General features: G+C 36.1%; 1 protein-coding gene across 4 annotated transcripts in view; it reads left to right on the top strand.

Moving 5' to 3' along the window:
• Rbf (Retinoblastoma-family protein) overlaps positions 1–16,911 on the top strand; it is a 597,832-nt gene extending 580,921 nt beyond the window's left edge. For all 4 annotated transcript variants that reach the window (XM_067782297.1, XM_067782293.1, XM_067782295.1 and 1 more), the window contains 3 exons: positions 16,203–16,306; positions 16,361–16,513; positions 16,574–16,911. In XM_067782297.1, the coding sequence (XP_067638398.1) occupies positions 16,203–16,306; positions 16,361–16,513; positions 16,574–16,741 (425 nt within the window). In that variant the 3' untranslated portion in view covers positions 16,742–16,911. The remainder of the gene's footprint in view (positions 1–16,202; positions 16,307–16,360; positions 16,514–16,573) is intronic.
• The last annotated feature ends 595 nt before the right edge of the window (positions 16,912–17,506 follow it).

Raw genomic sequence — 17,506 nt, 5'->3', positions numbered from 1 at the left:
GAGAGAAGAGGCTCGTTACGATTCCGTCGTAATGCAGAATACCCAACTTCGATTAAAGCGGAGCGTAGAACGAGAACGTAATCGAAATGCAGAATAGGGGTGAATTTACTTATATACTGTAAAGATATTCAATTTTTTGTTAAAATTTGACTTTTAAATTTTTTTTTTTAAGTGGGCGTGTTCGTCATCCGATTTTGTTAATTTTTATTTAGCACACATACAGTAATAAAAGTAACGTTGCTGCCAAATTTCATCATGATATCTTCAACGGTGCCACGCTCGTTGTCCAAAAGTTTACTAATTTTCTAATCTGCGTCATAAGGTCAACCCACCTATCAAGTTTCATCGCTTTATCCATTTTTGGTAATAAATTATCGCACTTTTTCAGTTTTTCGAAATTTTCGATATCGAAAAAGTGGGCGTGGTTATAGTCCGTTTTCGTTCATCTTCAATAGCGAACTGAGATGAGTGCCCAGGAACTTACATACCAAATTTCATTAAGGTACCTCAAAATTTATTCTAGTTGTCGTGTTTGCGGACGGACGGACGGACGGACATGGCTAAATGAATTTCTTTTTTCGCCCAGATCATTTTGATATATAGAAATCTATATCTATCTCGATTAGTGTATGCCGTTACGGGGTACCGCTATGCGAACAAAATTAATGTTCTATGTGAGCTCTGCTCAGCTGAGTATAACAAATTACAAATCAAGCAAACATACAAACATAAACATTGATCCTACAAAACTGCATACATTTTATTTCACGTCCTCCCTGTGTTACGCGGAGTTTGAAAACCTGACCTCAAGCCAACAGTATTAACTTAAAAATTAATAGAATAGAAACAACAATTAACTATTAAGAGAGATAAGAACAATCTTTTTCATAGCAAAAGGGAGTCCGACCTATCGAGTGTGTTTGAGTGAGAGTTATAATCTTGGCACAGAGACCATAAAGGTTCGTTAAATTCGAAATTTGAACACAAAATTTCACTTCGTTGAGGAGAAATGGTCTTGAAATCGATCCATTCAACAGATTTTTCATAAATATTGCGCCAAGCATTTCCCTTCGACTGGCAAGAGTTGGAAGAGTGATAAGCCTTAATCGATTAGTGTAAGGTAGAACATTAAATGGAGAGTCCGATTGAAAATTCCTTAAGGCAAATAGAAAAAACTGTTTGGGAAATACTTTTCAAATAAGGTATAAGTGATAATATTAAAATAAAAAACATTCTGATCCACGTCCAAATTATGTTGAGGCCAAGTTATTTTAGAAAGTTCTACATTTAATTTTTTTAAACTGACTTTCGAAAAATCAAAAATTCGGACGCATTGAAATTCGATGTCATCATCATCTGGTAAATTAACCCCCTCGGATGGTATTGAAGAATTGATACTCGTTGCAAAAAATTTCGGAATTAAAAACATGTGATTTCTACCAAGTTTCAGTAAAAGCATTAATATTGTAATTACAGTGAAAATATTTTAAATACAAATCGGTTAACTTAGAGTTTAAACCTCTAACCTTCTGGCAATATATGCTGAAGGTAGATTTTAAAGAAAGTTTTTTGGATCAGAGCTTTGGCTATATTCTCATTTTCTTAAGAAAGCTGCACCGAGGCCTTAAGCCTTCTTGCCGTTGCTAACGCGATGTTTTTGGCCGTTAGGTCTGCAGATGGGATGTGTAGAATGGCATGCAATGCTGCTGTCGGGGTGGTTTTTAAGGCTCCCGTTATGCTAATCATTGATACTCTGCATACCGTCTCAAGCTTTTTGGTATACGTACTTTTTGTACGTACGTACTTTTTGTAAGAACCCCATAATACAGTATGGGTTTGACAATTGGCGTAAATACCCAATGAGAGAGTTTGGGTGATAGGCCCCATGTGCATGAGTGCCGCGGAGGCTTTCTTCGCTCTCTCTCCCACATGGAGTTTCCACGACAACTTATTATCTAGTATAACTCCTAGATACTTGGTGCTATATTTTTCTTGCAGGCTTACCCCTCCGAGCTTGGGCGTAGTCCAATTAGGGACCTTATACTTCCTAGTAAATAATACTAGATTTTTCCGGTTTTTTCCGCATTGGCGGTTAACCCGACTCCAGATGCCCAGGCATGTACATCCCGAAGTGCCTGATGCATCAGAGAGCTGAGTGTTGTTAGGCATATGCCGCTTATGATGACAGAAACTTAATCTGCATATACCATAAGTTTGACTGGTCCTCCGCCGAGCCTAAGCAATTGGTTTATAACCAGCGTCCACAGCATTGGTGATAAAATCCCACCCTGTGGCGTTCCCCTGTTTACAGATTTCGTTGCTTCGCACAGACCCCATTGCGATGTGATCATTTTGCAGCTTAGCATGGAGCCGATCCAATTTGCTAAAGCTGCATGAACTTCAATCGAATTGAGACTGTCCATGTTTGCTCTTTTCGAGATATTGTCGAAAGCTCCAGCAATGTCCAGAAAACACCTAGCATATTCCTGGTGTTCCAAGCCCTGCTCTATATTCATAACCACCCTATGCAATGCAGTATCGACTGACTTGCCTTGGGTGTTATAAAAGATTAAAAAGACGTTATGATGGCAGGTCCGCCATATAAAAGATTAAACGCAAGGTAATGGGTTTTGTCAGTTTTAACATCAATGAGCGAATTCTCTTTATTCATATATTGTCAGCTTATTTATACTAAATTATTCTAAACATATTCTTACATACATATTTACTTTAAGCATACATACTTACACACATATTTACCTTAAGCATACGTACTTACATACCTACATACAACTTGATACAAAATATGTACCTACACATCTGTGTTGAGCTGTGACTTCTGTGGGAAATGCAACGTTTGCAAATTTGCTGGAATGCAAATTTGTTTGGTTGTGTGTTGTACACACACCTGTATTAAATCGTGTGAATGGTTATCTCAGCAATAATTATCAGATGCCTTTTTATGTGTTGATGAACATTTAGACTATTTTTGTTACAGGGTAGCATATTAACTGATTTAAATATTTGGAATTGAAATTGTTGGCTGTTTACACTACATCTCCCTTTTTTTCAGAATGCTTATGCATTTGGAGAATGCATGGTCATTCTATTTTTATTTAATTAAGTATAAATTAATTCTATGTTGTGTATTTTATGTTCGTAGGTTGAAAATTTACTTATTCTATTAATTAAGGTCTATTTTTGTGTATTATTATTTTCTTATTCTTTATGATATTGATATTCTCTATGTTACTGGGAAATTTTTGCTTATCTTCATTTCCTATTCTAGATGGGATTAAAGTGTCATTATTTTTATTATCAATATTTTCTACTTTATAGGGTATTAGAGTAAAATTATTATTTTCATCGATTTTTTTTTTACCTTATAGCGCATTACTAAAATAATTTTTCCTATTGACATTTTTTTTTCTACAGGTTATTAATAAAATTATATTTTCTATTCTACAGGGTTATTAATAGAATTATTTTTCCTTTTGATAACTTCTATTCCGCAGGTCATTAATAAAATTATTTTTCTTATTGATATTTTCTATTCCGCAGGCCATTAATAAAATTACTTTTCCTATTCTACAGGGCCCTATATATCTTACTATCTATTTATCTAGATCCAAAAATCCTATTATCTAAATTTATGACCTCTCTAAAAGGTGAGGTTTTCCTAGATGAAATTGAAACGTATAGAATAAGGTAATGGTTACAGTCATCATTGGTTGAAAATTGACATTGATCTAAAAGCGGGATCTTTGGGCGTATGATAAACAGTAGATTAGGTAGATTCAGTTGCTGCTTGAGCAAGAAGTAGTTATACATATAGTGATAAGTGTTTAAACCAATGGGTACAGTGGATGCAAAAATGTTTCATATTTTCCAGCAATATTTTTATTAGATCTTATTTATCATTCGATTTTCTGGGTGACCTCCCCAGATGTAATCGTCATGATATTTATGAAGAACTTCTTTAATTTCTGTCGACATTTGTCACATGCATAACTTCTGGGGATAATGCAAATATTAGATCTTTGAGAACTTAGGTACCTATTTTATATTTTTAAATATGCTTACTCGAGTATTCATTATTCTTGACCAATTTGTCTCCTAAGGGACAACTGTCTTTTTCTCTTACAAGTCCTAGATTGCCGGCATTTTTAAGCCTGGTTAAATATTGTCCTAAGTCCTGCTTCAAAAATCTGGTTGCTTGTATTACGCTACAATTTTTCCATCCTTTTGGATGAAAACGAGCGTGACATGTCTAATTGCAAATTTATTTATTAAGCGCTTTATTTATAATAAGGTTCTCTTTGTGACTTTTTATTTTCTTCATTCTGGCTGGTTTTTGAGTTTCCAATCTTGTGGTAACTTTAGGTATTTTGCATAATTCCACTTACGTATTGTTTTTAGTCAAGCATTATGTTGCGAAAAGTTATTATTTTATAAGGTTTGTGGTATAAATCTTCTACCTTGACCGCTACTACTGTGAATTAGCAAATTCTTGAACTTAGTGGGTGCTAATGAAGCTGTCTTAATGAATTCTTCTATTGAGTGAGGCATTTTGCAGTGATTCATTTGTAATTGTTGTTCTTATCGAAATTGGGTTGAGTTTAGATGGTTTAGGTTGCTAAATTGGAATATTATATCAATAGCACGATTACGCAGGTTAAAACTGCTAGCCAAACATCTGAAATGTTTGGGTTAATTTTTGGCTCTGGTTCAGCTGGTGGTTCATATTTTAATATTCTTTTCTCTGATGTTTCAGAGTTTCTTTTTCCTAACTCGTAACCAGCTATGGGGTTAATTTTTGTCCACGAAGACATTTTAAAGAGATGAATGATTGATAGAGAAAATAAAAATTTATTCCTGTTTCTTTGGGGGTGGGAAAAATGCTAATTTGTGCTTATTTCTTTGTTTTTTATGTTTATGTTTTATTCCATTTTACTTTTATTATTTTTTTTTTTCTTAGTTAGCATTATAAAAGGTATTATTTAAGAGGTATATTTCTTAAAGAAAAATTTAACATTTTTGACATTTCTAAATTTTTGTTTTGTTTTTTTTTTTACAAAATTTGTTTTTAAATGTACTTTTCGGAAAAAATTCAAAAAAATTTCGCCCTTTTTTTTCTCATAAAAAACTTCAATCAATTAATTAATTAATTGAAAAAAAAACTTTAAAAATTTTGTTTGTATTTTTTCCGAAAAGTACATTTAAAAACATATTAAAAAAAAAAAAATGATCCCAAACGGTCAATTTTTGAAAAAGTTATAGCATTTTCAAAAAAACACCGTTTTTTTCAAAATATTTTTAAAATTTATTTTGAGTTGGAAAACAGTGTTTTTTCAAAATGCTATAACTTTTTCAAAAATTTACCGTTTGGGATCATTTTTTTTTTAAATGTACTTTTCGGAAAAAATACAAAAAAAATTTTAAAGTTTTTTTTTCAATTAAATAAAAAAAAAAAATTCTCGGCCCACTCCGGGATTAGTGGGGATGATTGCAGAATTGATTGAAGTTTTTTATGAGAAAAAAAAAAAGGCGAAATTCGAAAAATCTCGAAAAACTGAAAAATTACAAAAAAAAAACAAAAAGTTATAGCATTTGGAAAACAAAAACGATGGTTTTTTTAAAAATTCATAACTTTTTTTGAGTTGGATGAAAAAATTTGAAAAACTTCTGAAAAACGTCTTTCGTAAGCTAGAAAAAGAAGAAAAACTTTCAGCCAATTCTAAAGGGGTCGGGTTCAAAATTGGTCGAAATGGGATGGAATACCCCATACACATCTATTAATCTCTCTAGGGTTTCGAGTATAAAAGATGTCAAACTAATAGGCCTGTAGTCTATCGGGTGCAGATTACTGGCTTTTCCCGCTTTCGGTATGAGGACTAATCGAGCCGTTCTGCAAGATTGTTGGACGTGGTTCAGTTTTATGCAACCCTCAAATATTATTTTTAACCATTCTATAATCGCTCCACCGGCCATCTGCAGCATAGCAGGGAATATCTCATTTGGGCCAGGCGATTTGAACATAGGAAACTTTTTTATTGCCCATTCAATTTTGGTCTTTATCACCAATCCTGGTACCTCTCTCTCCGTATTAGAACTGTAGCCGTGGGTACATATCTCTTCCGCATCGTCTCCTTATGGGAAATGTGTGTTAAGTAGCGCCTCGAGTGACTCTTCACTACTGTGTGAGCATTCCCCGTCGTCCTTTTTTATCAGTCCCTGGACCGCATATCCTTTAGATAGAACTTTTCGCAGTCTCGCGGTTTCGCTGCAGCATTCTATGTCGGCACAAAAATTCTTCTATGAAACCCGCTTTGACCTGTTGATTTCACGTTTATAGATCCTCAACAGATCTTTGTATTCGTCCCAGCACTCCTCGCTTTCCGCAACTTTTGCCAGCTTAAAAATATTTTTTACCTGCGTCAATAAACCAATCCCTTTACATCCCTTTTCTTATATTTGGTATAGAATTATGGCATTTTTTATTTTTCGTAATTTTCGGTATCGAAAAACTGGGCGTGGTCATAGTCGGTTTTCGGCCATTTTTTATACCAAGATAAAGTAAGTTCAGATAAGTACGTGAACTAGGTTGGGTTGAACTGGCCGGTCCATGAGGACCTCACATAGACTGATTGAGTCCGTAGTGGTACCAGAAGTTTGTTTTAACGACCAAACTTAAAAACCAGGACCTATGTTATAAAATAACTCCGTCCTCTTGGCAAATACTGGAAGCCTCCTAGGACTTAAACCACTTGCTGCTTCTAGATCTGACAGCTGTATCACTCCTAATAGCTGAAGTCTTAGCCTTGCAAGTGCAGGGCACGAGCACAAAACGTGCTCGATCGTTTCCTCCTCCAACCCGCACTTCCTACATCTGCTATCACTGACCAAGCCTAATTTAAAGGCATGTGACGCCAGAAGGCAGTGTCCAGTCAGAATACCCGTCATGAGTCTACAGTCTTCTCTTTTTAATGATAGAAGCAACTTTGTTAGTCTAAGGTTGTAAGACCTACACATAATCTTCGACACTTTACAGCCCCGCGCTTGAACCCACGCCTTTCCCGCTTGGTCGATCATGTGCACCTCTCCCCTTCGCTTAATCTCGCCCAGTATAATTGGGACGTCTACGGAGCAAGCTTCAAGGGATGTGCCCCTTTTAGCTAGTTCGTCCGCTTTTTCATTCCCATCTATTCCCATATGCCCAGGGACCCAATATAGATGTATGCTTCTCCCTGTCCCGATTCTCTCCAGGGACTGCTTACACTCTAACACGCATTTAGATGCTGTGCTATGCGAGATTATTGCCTTAATTGCTGCTTGACTGTTAATATAAAAGTTAACACGGTTGCAGCTTAAGCTATTCTCTTCCAGGGTTCCTATTGCTTTGGTTATGGCTAATATTTCCTCTTGGAAAACGCTACAGTAATCCGGCAGTCTGTAGGATCTGCTTATTTCCGGATCAGCACAGTATACCGCACACCCTATTCCTTCCACTACTTTGGAACCATCTATGCACACATCCACCTCTATTGTGGTCTTAAGATCTCCTTCGAAGCGCATATAGGGAATCAGGTAGTCTGTTCGTCTTGTGAATGATGACGCTATACTACTATGGCCATATGGTCGGCGCTCAAGCTGCCCCGAGGCACCGAGCCTGGTTGCAGTTGTTAATGCTATGTTCTTTGCTACCAGGTCTACAGGTGGAATGTGCATACAGTGCAGCCGTCGGGGTTGTTTTCAGGGCTCGCGTAATGCTAAGCATCGATAGTCTGAATACCCCTTATAATTTTTTGAGGTATGTTTTTTTTTTTTTTGTGTGGCTTTGCACCAAACAAGAACTCCATAGTATATAATAGGGCTTACAATCGCTGTAAAAACCCAATGAGAAAGAGAGGGGATAAGCCCCACGTACACCCCAGCATTCTTTTACATGCATATAGTGCAGTTGAGGCCTTGATGACCCTCTCCTCCACGTTGAGCTTCCATGACAGTTTACTGTCTAGGACGATTCCTAGATATTTTGTGCAAGGTTTCTCCTGTAAGGTCACACCTCCTAACTTAGGCCTGGTCCAATTTGGGACCTTGTGTCTCTTTGTAAACAAAACGCTATCCGTCTTCTCCGCATTGACTTACAACCCGACATTAGATGCCCAGGTATGAATATCCCAGGAATGCACTTTAACGTTAAGCTAATCGTTTATCAAAAAACGTCCACCGTTTCCGTTGAAACACTTCGAAATATTATCGATAAAGAAATTATCAGGATAAATTGTATCTCGTTTTTAACCGAAACGAAAAGCTTTCGTTAACGTTAAAAACGTTAACAAAAACGTGATACTTTATGTTTGAAATGTGCTGGCAATGATATAGCCATGGTGAAGCCGTAAGTCGGTAACAGTGAGCGGACATACACACACACACTCCATGAAATTTGTTTGTGTAATTCGTTGGTGGTAATGTCAAAAATACTCTGCGAAATGTTCGTACTGTCAAAATTCATGAGAAAAGTTGCAATCAGCTTGGCTAATGCCTTCACCTTTAATGACTCCGCCATTAAAATGGATAATATAGCAATGCCAGCATAGTTTGAAATTAATAATCAACATAAACGATTTGATTTCGGTTTGATATGAATCATTTCGTTAATTTGACGTTCTTAACGTTAATAAACGAAACGAAATGATTTTGTTTCGTTTATTAACGTTAATTATCGTAACGAAATGATATCGGTTCGTTGGTTAAGCATGCCTGGAATATCCCGAAGGGTCCGATCCATCAAAGAACTAATACGTGAACTAAGTTTAGTAAATATATATCGTTTTAGCTCAAGCTATCGTGTTAACCGCCGAGCGGAACTCCTTCCGGTGTACTGTGTATAAAAACTGGACGAAAAAGGGCGGAGCCACGTCCATTTTGAAATTTTCTTTTTTTTTATTTTGTTGCACCATATCATTACTGGAGTGGAATGTTGACATAATTTACTTATATACTGTAAAGATATTCAATTTTTTGTTAAAATTTGACTTAAAAAAAATTTTTTTTTAAGTGAGCGTGTTCTTCGTCCGATTTTGCTAATTTTTATTTAGCACATATATAGTCATAGTAGCAACGTTCCTGCCAAATTTCATCATGATATCTTCAACGACTGCCAAATTACAGCTTGCAAAACTTTTAAATTACCTTCTCTTAAAAGTGGGCGGTGCCACACCCGTAGTCCAAAATTTTACTAATTTTCTATTCTGCGTCATAAGGTCAACCCACCTACCAAGTTTCATCGCTTTATCCGTCTTTGGTAAGGAATAATCGCATTTTTTCGGTTTTCCGAAATTTTCGATATCGAAAAAGTGGGCGTGGCTATAGTCCGATGTCGTTCATTTTAAATAGCAATCTGAGATGAGTGCCCAGGAACCTACATACCAAATTTCATCAAGATACCTCAAAATTTACTCAGTTATCGTGTTAACGGACAGACGGACGGACATAGCTCAATCTAATTTTTTTTCGATACTAATGATTGTGATATATGGAAGTCTATATCTGTCTCGATTCCTTTATACCCGTACAACCAACCGTTATCCAAACAAATTTAATATACTCTGTGTGCAAAGCACGTTGAGTATAAAAATTGTCATGCTAAAATAATTTTATAAATTGAAAGTATATAAATTGAAAGTAGATGCATAATAATGCACCCTATACTTATGACCCCCGAACACCACCTACATAGTGACGCCAAAGAGGTAACAATCATCATAAGCAACATCACCATAAGCAATATGACGAGATCCGGCCCCTGCCAATACAGTCAGGGCGCTCCCGCTCCACCCTGTAATGAATATACAATACCCTACTCTTCCAATAGAAGAAAGTACACTACCAAGGGTGGCGCAAGTCACAATGTCCCAACTTCGTTCTAGATACTGTAACAGGTTACAGAATCACCCCGACATACGTAATGTATGTCCACATGACACAAACCATCTTTTCAATTATAATGTGGAACCTACGCCTCTAACATCAATCTCCTTATGGTCCGCCCCTGTTGAAACTGCCAATACCTTGGCCGATGCCACATTTTTTAACTCCAAATGTAAGTCGCGAATGGCCATGCTATGACTAGTATACACACGCATATCCCAGCGAGATGATATATAAGAACAGCATACAGTTACGCGAAAGACACCAAACGAAAGTCTAACTGCTATGAATTAGACATCGTTCAACGAAATCAGCTCCCGCCCTAATAAACAACATATTTATTTGAGAATACCTCAGAATTGCAATTAATCCGTAGAGGCGACTACTTGTGGAAAAGTGAAGCTATTAAAGGAAAAGGGACAAGTTTTGATCGTAGGCCACGAATATTTAAGTAATTAATGATGAGATGGAACGAATCAATCATTACCGTTGTGTTGTTATTTCTGTGTTCATCATTACGTTTTTTGGATTAACCAATAAAGCAGGACTTTCTGGTAAATAAATGTACTACCGTACGTTCAGGCCAAAAAAGTGCTTCAAGCACCTTGTCGAAGAATGCATCTGAAACAGATATTTCAAACTATACTAAAAGTAAAATTTATATATATTGATAATTAGTAACGTCATGTTCAGGAATAGAAGCACGTAGCCGTGACACAAATATGGCCATAGGTGGCACAGCAGTCACCTGCAAAGTAGCAGCAGGTAGCACACCAGAAGATGATGCTGTAGGGTAAGGGACAGTTATCGCGTTGGTTGACCTAGCGTTGTTATTCGAACCAGTCACTGACGTTTCGTTGCTGGCATCCGCACCACTTGGACCCGCAGGAACCACCAAATTGTCAGTTACTGCGGTTGTAGGAGTTAATGAAACAAGTGGTTATATCTGCATAATGAAGGCAAAACTGTTAAGTATATCAGCGAAATATTTAGTCGGTCTCGCCAAATGATTGAAGACGTAATAGAATGGTGTAAATAGCGCGGTAATTTACAAAATATGACAAGGAGCGGTAGACCAAAATCGTTGACGGCGAGAGAAGAAAGTCAAATTTTAAAGAAAGCCGTGAAAATCCTTATACATCGGTTACGAAAATCAACGCGAAATTCAAACTACACTGCAAACAAAAGAATCGGACAAAACAACTCGAAGAGTGCATAGAAGTAATGATATTCAAGGACAAATAGCACGCAAAAAGCCATTAGTTTTAAAAGTTGGTAAATAATTACGCCTATTTTTCGCTAACAAGTACAAAACCAAGGGTTTCGACTTCTGGATAACAGCAGTTTTTAGGGATGAGAGCAAATATAACATATTTGGATGAGATGGGAAACTAGGTTTCATGGGCGGCATCTTAATAGAAAATTTACACTCCAAAGCCGTGCAAATTTGTATGTCAAATAAACAATTTCTATTTCAACTAGGCAACGACCCCAAGCACATAGCCAATGATGTTAAGATGTGGATACTTTAGAAAATCTTTGGTCCTATCTGGAAGATCAATTGGGCAAACATAAAATTTTGTCGAAAAATTACCTTAAAGCTCTTTTGCTCGAAGAGTGGGAAAAAACTCCGACAGAATTTTTGGAAAGCTGGTGGAATCTATTCCAATCGGTTCGAAGCTGTTTCCAAAAATGATAGTTACCATTAAAGAGGATTTACTTAGATTTTTTTACAAATATTGGTGAAAAGACTAATGTCATTTTTTTTAAAGTTTTGTTTGGTTTACGCAAAATAGAAATTTTAATAACTTATGTCATTAGTTTTAAGCATAAGCTTTTATACTCCTGCCATTTTTTTCTGAATAAATAAAAAAATATAACATTAATCAAAGGGTTTTATAATGAGCTTGGAATGCAAAATACTTTTGCGAGCCACTGTATATAGCTAAATAAGCAACCACTCGAGACGGCTGATCGCGATAAGTCTAGACCCTAGGAGAAATAGGAGAACTGGATAACTTAGAGTATTAAAGCAGTGAAAGCTGCGAAATAGGAATCATATTGATTTTAACACGCTATGAGTGAAGAGCGCGAGTAATTAAATTGGGAAGTACTACTATCCTATTGTAAATAAAGATTATACTGAGTATTTGAGATATTTATTCTACAGTTCACCGATTTGAACTATAACAGAAGATGCAGTATAATCGACAATCGTTAGAACTCCTTTTACTTGGTTTCTGAAAAGGAATTGTTGAATAAATTCCAGAGTTGCAGAGGACAACAAGGATATGGTCGAAGGAATTGAAGATCCAGCAACTGAAGGAGTTGGAGAACCGTGGATTGAATGCAACTGGAAATATATCCGAACTTCAAGCACGACTTCGAGGTGTGCAGTCGGAAAGAATTAATTTTCAGTAGTATGAAACAAATCAAAACCGAATGTACCTGCGGGAAAAACATTGGTATTGACAAACCCAAATGGACGCATCCTTCCCAAAAGGAATGCATGGGTGATTTCAAGTCAGGGCAAAGAAAGATGATACGCGCTTATAAGTATTCCACACAATTAGGATTAAAAACATATAGAATTAGTATGTACCTAATAGCATGCGCGGTTCCAGGGGGGAGGAACTGGGGGAAATCGTCTTGTTTTATGATTTTATTTTTTTCAACAATTGCATCATGTACAGAGTAAATATTGACTGTAATGAAATATATAATACTAATATACATAGTAGTTTCTTATCACAAAACGGATTTTTACTAATTTTTAATTTTTCTTGTTTGGTCTACTATTTTACGTTATCACTATATACATTAAAAAAATTTAAACTTGGAATTTAGTTCAGAACCCGATGAAAATGCAATAAAAAGAATAAAAAACTCCCCTATGTAGCGCATGGATCGATATATTTGAAAACATCGTATTTTTGGTGAAATATATGAAAATATCATTTTAAAGATATGACCGGTTAACTATCAAGAGAAATTTGACGCGACCCACGCTTTTATTTATCTGTCTGATCAACGCTCTAGATTGATGAGGAGTGTGATGACTAGTACATAGGACCTACCTAATTATTTTCTAGCTTTTAGTATTATTATTACTTAAGTAGTATTCTTTTCAATAAAACCGTTTAACTTAACATTTTTTTAAAATTATTTTATCTTAAAACAAAGATTGGGGATAGGCTAGTACATCATTATCTAACAAGTAAGGTCATCTTCGCTTTCAACGATAAAGCTAGAATAAAGCACTCATCGTTCTTAGAAATTTCCTTTAGAGAGACGAATATCTCCGACGTAGAAACATACGCCTAATCCTTGCACAGGCTGCACATCTGAGCATAAAGTGACTCGTTTTCTTCCATACAGCTAACTCAGGGGTTTGGGCTCTTATGGGACAGTCTGCTGTTAAGGAAGCAATAGTCATGAACAGATGAGGTTTTGTAAATCCTAATAGCATCGCCGAGCGCTTGAAGTCATCTATCAGGCCAGAAAGACCTCGACACATGGCAAGAGGTGATGTGAGCTCATCGTTTGCAAAGCTGACACCAAGCTCACCAGCTCAGAGGCAGAAACCACGTGGACAATCCCCAGTCTCCATTGATTTCATTGAGAGACAAATTCAACAGGGCTCTCATTCCGCCAGTGCAGATGTTTTACGAAAGCCCTGTTTATTCCAACTTACGCCAATTCTTCTATATTTTCCAACCTATTGACCAGGAAGGAGTGTCTAGTGCTCTCCACCAGACTAGAACAACGAAGAAGTACGCAACCTAACATTTACAGGGGTATTATTAACGACGTGGATGCGGCAATATTGGACATGCAAGTCGATAATATTACGCACCCAAAAATACTGGCTGCGACGTTCGTTACTGATCAGGGTTCGGCGTGCATGCAGCCGCAACTGCCTCTTAAGGTCAGAGTCGTTTTCAAGTCTCTGTTTGGCAGCACTTGGCGCAAAGAAATGCTCATAGCTACTTATAAAGCCTTTGGCCTTCCGCTTGTGTGCAACGCGTCTCCGATATGGTCGCCAAGCTTAAAAGGAACACAATGGAGGAAGCACAACTTTCACCTATGCCCTATGCCTTAACGAAGTACCAGATAAAGCAAAAATTGGCCTTCATTATTTACATCAGTTTAGACCATGTTCTGCTATTCACACGCCTGGAATGGATTATATTCAATTTACTAAACGCGTTCAGGGGTTTACCCTATAAGACTCACTTCTAAGACACCTAGCCGGATTTGTCATTTCGGCCTTAAAAAAGTTACTGGGAAAAACTTTAGTACACTATTAATTTAATTTATTATTATTAATTTTATTAAACTATTTTATGAGCTCGAGGCCTTATCCAAATAAAAACACAGTACAATACAGTTTATATTTGTATTTTTATTTTGTATTCGATATTTCGACTTCAGTCTGAAGTCATTATCAGGACTGTGAAACAAAAACAATAATTATAATATTTTCAAAAAACCCAGCATAGAACAAATACCACTTACACAATTGAGTATGTTATACAGACAACCATTTGTGCGAAAAGGAAGGATGTTGGAGACAAATAATCATTCATACAAAAATATAAACAATATTTTAAAGCACCGTAAATGTAAACAAAATTTTTCCAAAAACAAAAGTACATGGAGTGGCTAAAAGTACGACATATGTATGTACAAGCATATATATATTCATACATCATCTCATTTTCTTATTGCTGTTTGAGAAATCTTTCTACCGTGCAATGTTGTTGCCTTAAAACTAAGTCCCGATACACATGTGCACAGTGGTCACTGTCCGCTTTAAAATTCATCATAGTACTATTAGGGGTGTTCTCTATATGAAGCATTTCCAAAGTAAATCATTTATTATAATTTCTCTCCTCATGTAAAATAGCTGCATTATCGAAGTCTGGATAATGCCCCGTATGTTTACAATGTGCTGGCAAGGCCGCCTTATTTTCCGAATAATTGTTTCTTAACTTACTATTAGATCTGTGAGCGGAAATCCTTGTCTTGAGTTTTAATTTTGTTGTCCCCACATATACTTGGGACCCGTCACCATTAAATGGAATTCTACGACGTCGGATTTCTCATGCTTTGGTATTTTATCTTTTGTACTGCTGTAGACCTGTCTAAGAGTGTTATTATATGTCGATGCTATCTGGTATTTTTCCCGATTGTAAATATCTGAGTATTTTATTCGATTCGTTACGCCCGGGACATGAACTACTGGTTTATATATTTTATCCTCCGAAGTTTGTCTAGTTGTATCATTGTTCAACCTGATCACGGAATTTCTGACGAAATTGTTTGATAAATTTATGGGGAATTCATTATTTTTCAGAGCTTCTTTGCCAATGTCGATATTCTTCTTGTGAAAAATCTTGTCACTTATTGAGAGAACTCTTATGAAGTTGCTCCCGTATTTATAATAGTTCTATTTTCGTGTTTTGAGTTAAAGTAGAAGAGTCTCGCTGATGCGGTCGGCTTTTTATACCAGTCAATAAGCAGCTTGTTATTTTTCCTTATAACAATGGTATCCAAGAATGGTATTCGTCCATCCTTCTCTAATTCTATTGTTGTAGCTATTAAGATTCTTAAGTATATTTTCCACATCCTCTGTTTTAACAACCGCAAACAAGTCATCCACGTACTTAGTTAGTAAGCGGGGTTTGTCGGTGGATTCCATTACGAATTTGGATAAAAGTTCCTCTATTACTATATCCGCTACGACAGGTGATGCTGGCGATCCTATGGGCATCCCTGAACGCTGCTCATATATTTTATCATTGTATATGCAGTATCGGTTCTCTTTAATGCAAAACTTGACAATTGCTATAAATAGTTCCTTTGGTATACGTGTGTGCTCGTTTATATCACTCCACTTAGAGGAAATTATCTCCAAGGCCAATTCCACTGGAATACTAGGAAATAAAGAAACCTCGAGCTCATAAAATAGTTTAATAAATTTAAGATTAAAGGCCAATAATAATTTTAAAACTATATTATTATTAATGTTAAATTTATATACGTAGCTCATGCTATTCATGACTAGCACTGTTAAATAATTTGTCTAATTGTTGTGCTAGAAACAAATTTTGAAATAAAATACAAAAAATACAAATATCGTTGGCACACTGATAATACTATATGACTTGCATATAAATTGTAACTGTCTAGTAGGGAAGAAAACAAATATGCTTCTGATATTAATACGTAACACTTCTTATTATTCATTCCTGTATTTTTTTCAGATGGAGCGCCACCACAATATCGTGATATAATATATTTTTATAATAACATTTATGTTAAGAAACTGACTCCATATGCTTTAAATTTTAGTGGGAAAAAGACATCGGTATGTTTCTTTTAGAATTAAAACGTTCTTAACTTAATAAATTTTAATTTGCAGCAACAGGAAGTACCCTTGTCGCCACATCCTACAGAGAAACAGACATATCCAAGAAAGTTATCTAGTAACCTTATAGTTGTATCGAGAATGGACAAATCGGAGCATTCCCATTCTCCAGTTCTGACGTATGAATTTTCAAAAAGTCCTGGGAAGGTATGGTACATTCTAACTTATACACATTTTTTGTTTTGATTATTCTCACTTTTCTTCCAGAATCTCGAAGATTTAAATAATGTTATCAGTAGGGGTAAACGAAATTTACCTTTTAATGATCTAGATGTTACCGATGAAACTATTATTGAGAGTAAAATCGCCAAGAAAACACCAGTATTTTTACAGAAATGCAGAGAAATATTACAGGATAGACAGGAGCAAAACTAAGTACGCTGTTACTGCACTAATTCGATTATACGGAATGGTTTGGCATATACATATTTAGCGAAAAATTGATTTCTAGATAACTAATGTAGTATTAATAGATTTGTATAACAAAAGAATAAACCAACTTTGGTTCCTTCATTATAGAGGTACCTACCCCAAAATAAGATAAATTTCGTTGTTTGGCCGAAAGTTTGATGACACGTGAAAGCTCCAAAATTGACAAATGTGAAAAACTAAAAATCCAACAACAACAGTACTGCTACAACAACTAAAATCCGAAATAGAAATTGTATTTTTTCTAAGGAACCAACACGTTTGTTGGACAAGCAGTTGACAATTCGGGCCAATTTCCTTGATGAGAAGAATGTAGTACCCTCCTAATTACAACTTTCGAAAATAACTGCTTGATTTAGCCTCCAAGAGGGTTAAGTTAACATATCTATAAGCACTATGATGATGTCCGGTACTTGCCTACACAGATTTTTGTTAGACAATCATAAGGAGGCCCTAGGCAAAATCCACACATAATCGATAAACTCCTTTGCTTGGACGCGCTCGGCGAACCCCCTTATCAATATACACTATCTTACCCTTGTAGAAGAAGAAAGCATACTACCAAGGTATACACAAGTCACCCAGCCCACTTTGTTTTGGATACTGTAACAGGTTAAACGCTTACTTGTTCAAAATCAACCCCGACATACGTAATATATATCCTGCATGCGGTGTGTCCCCACATGACACCAACCAGCTGTTCAATTGCAA

Source organism: Eurosta solidaginis, chromosome 4 (assembly GCF_040869045.1).
Source record: "Eurosta solidaginis isolate ZX-2024a chromosome 4, ASM4086904v1, whole genome shotgun sequence".
NCBI classification, from domain to species: domain Eukaryota; kingdom Metazoa; phylum Arthropoda; class Insecta; order Diptera; family Tephritidae; genus Eurosta; species Eurosta solidaginis.
The sequence above is the reverse complement of the archived record's forward strand: the minus strand, read 5'-3'. Positions and strand labels throughout refer to the sequence as shown.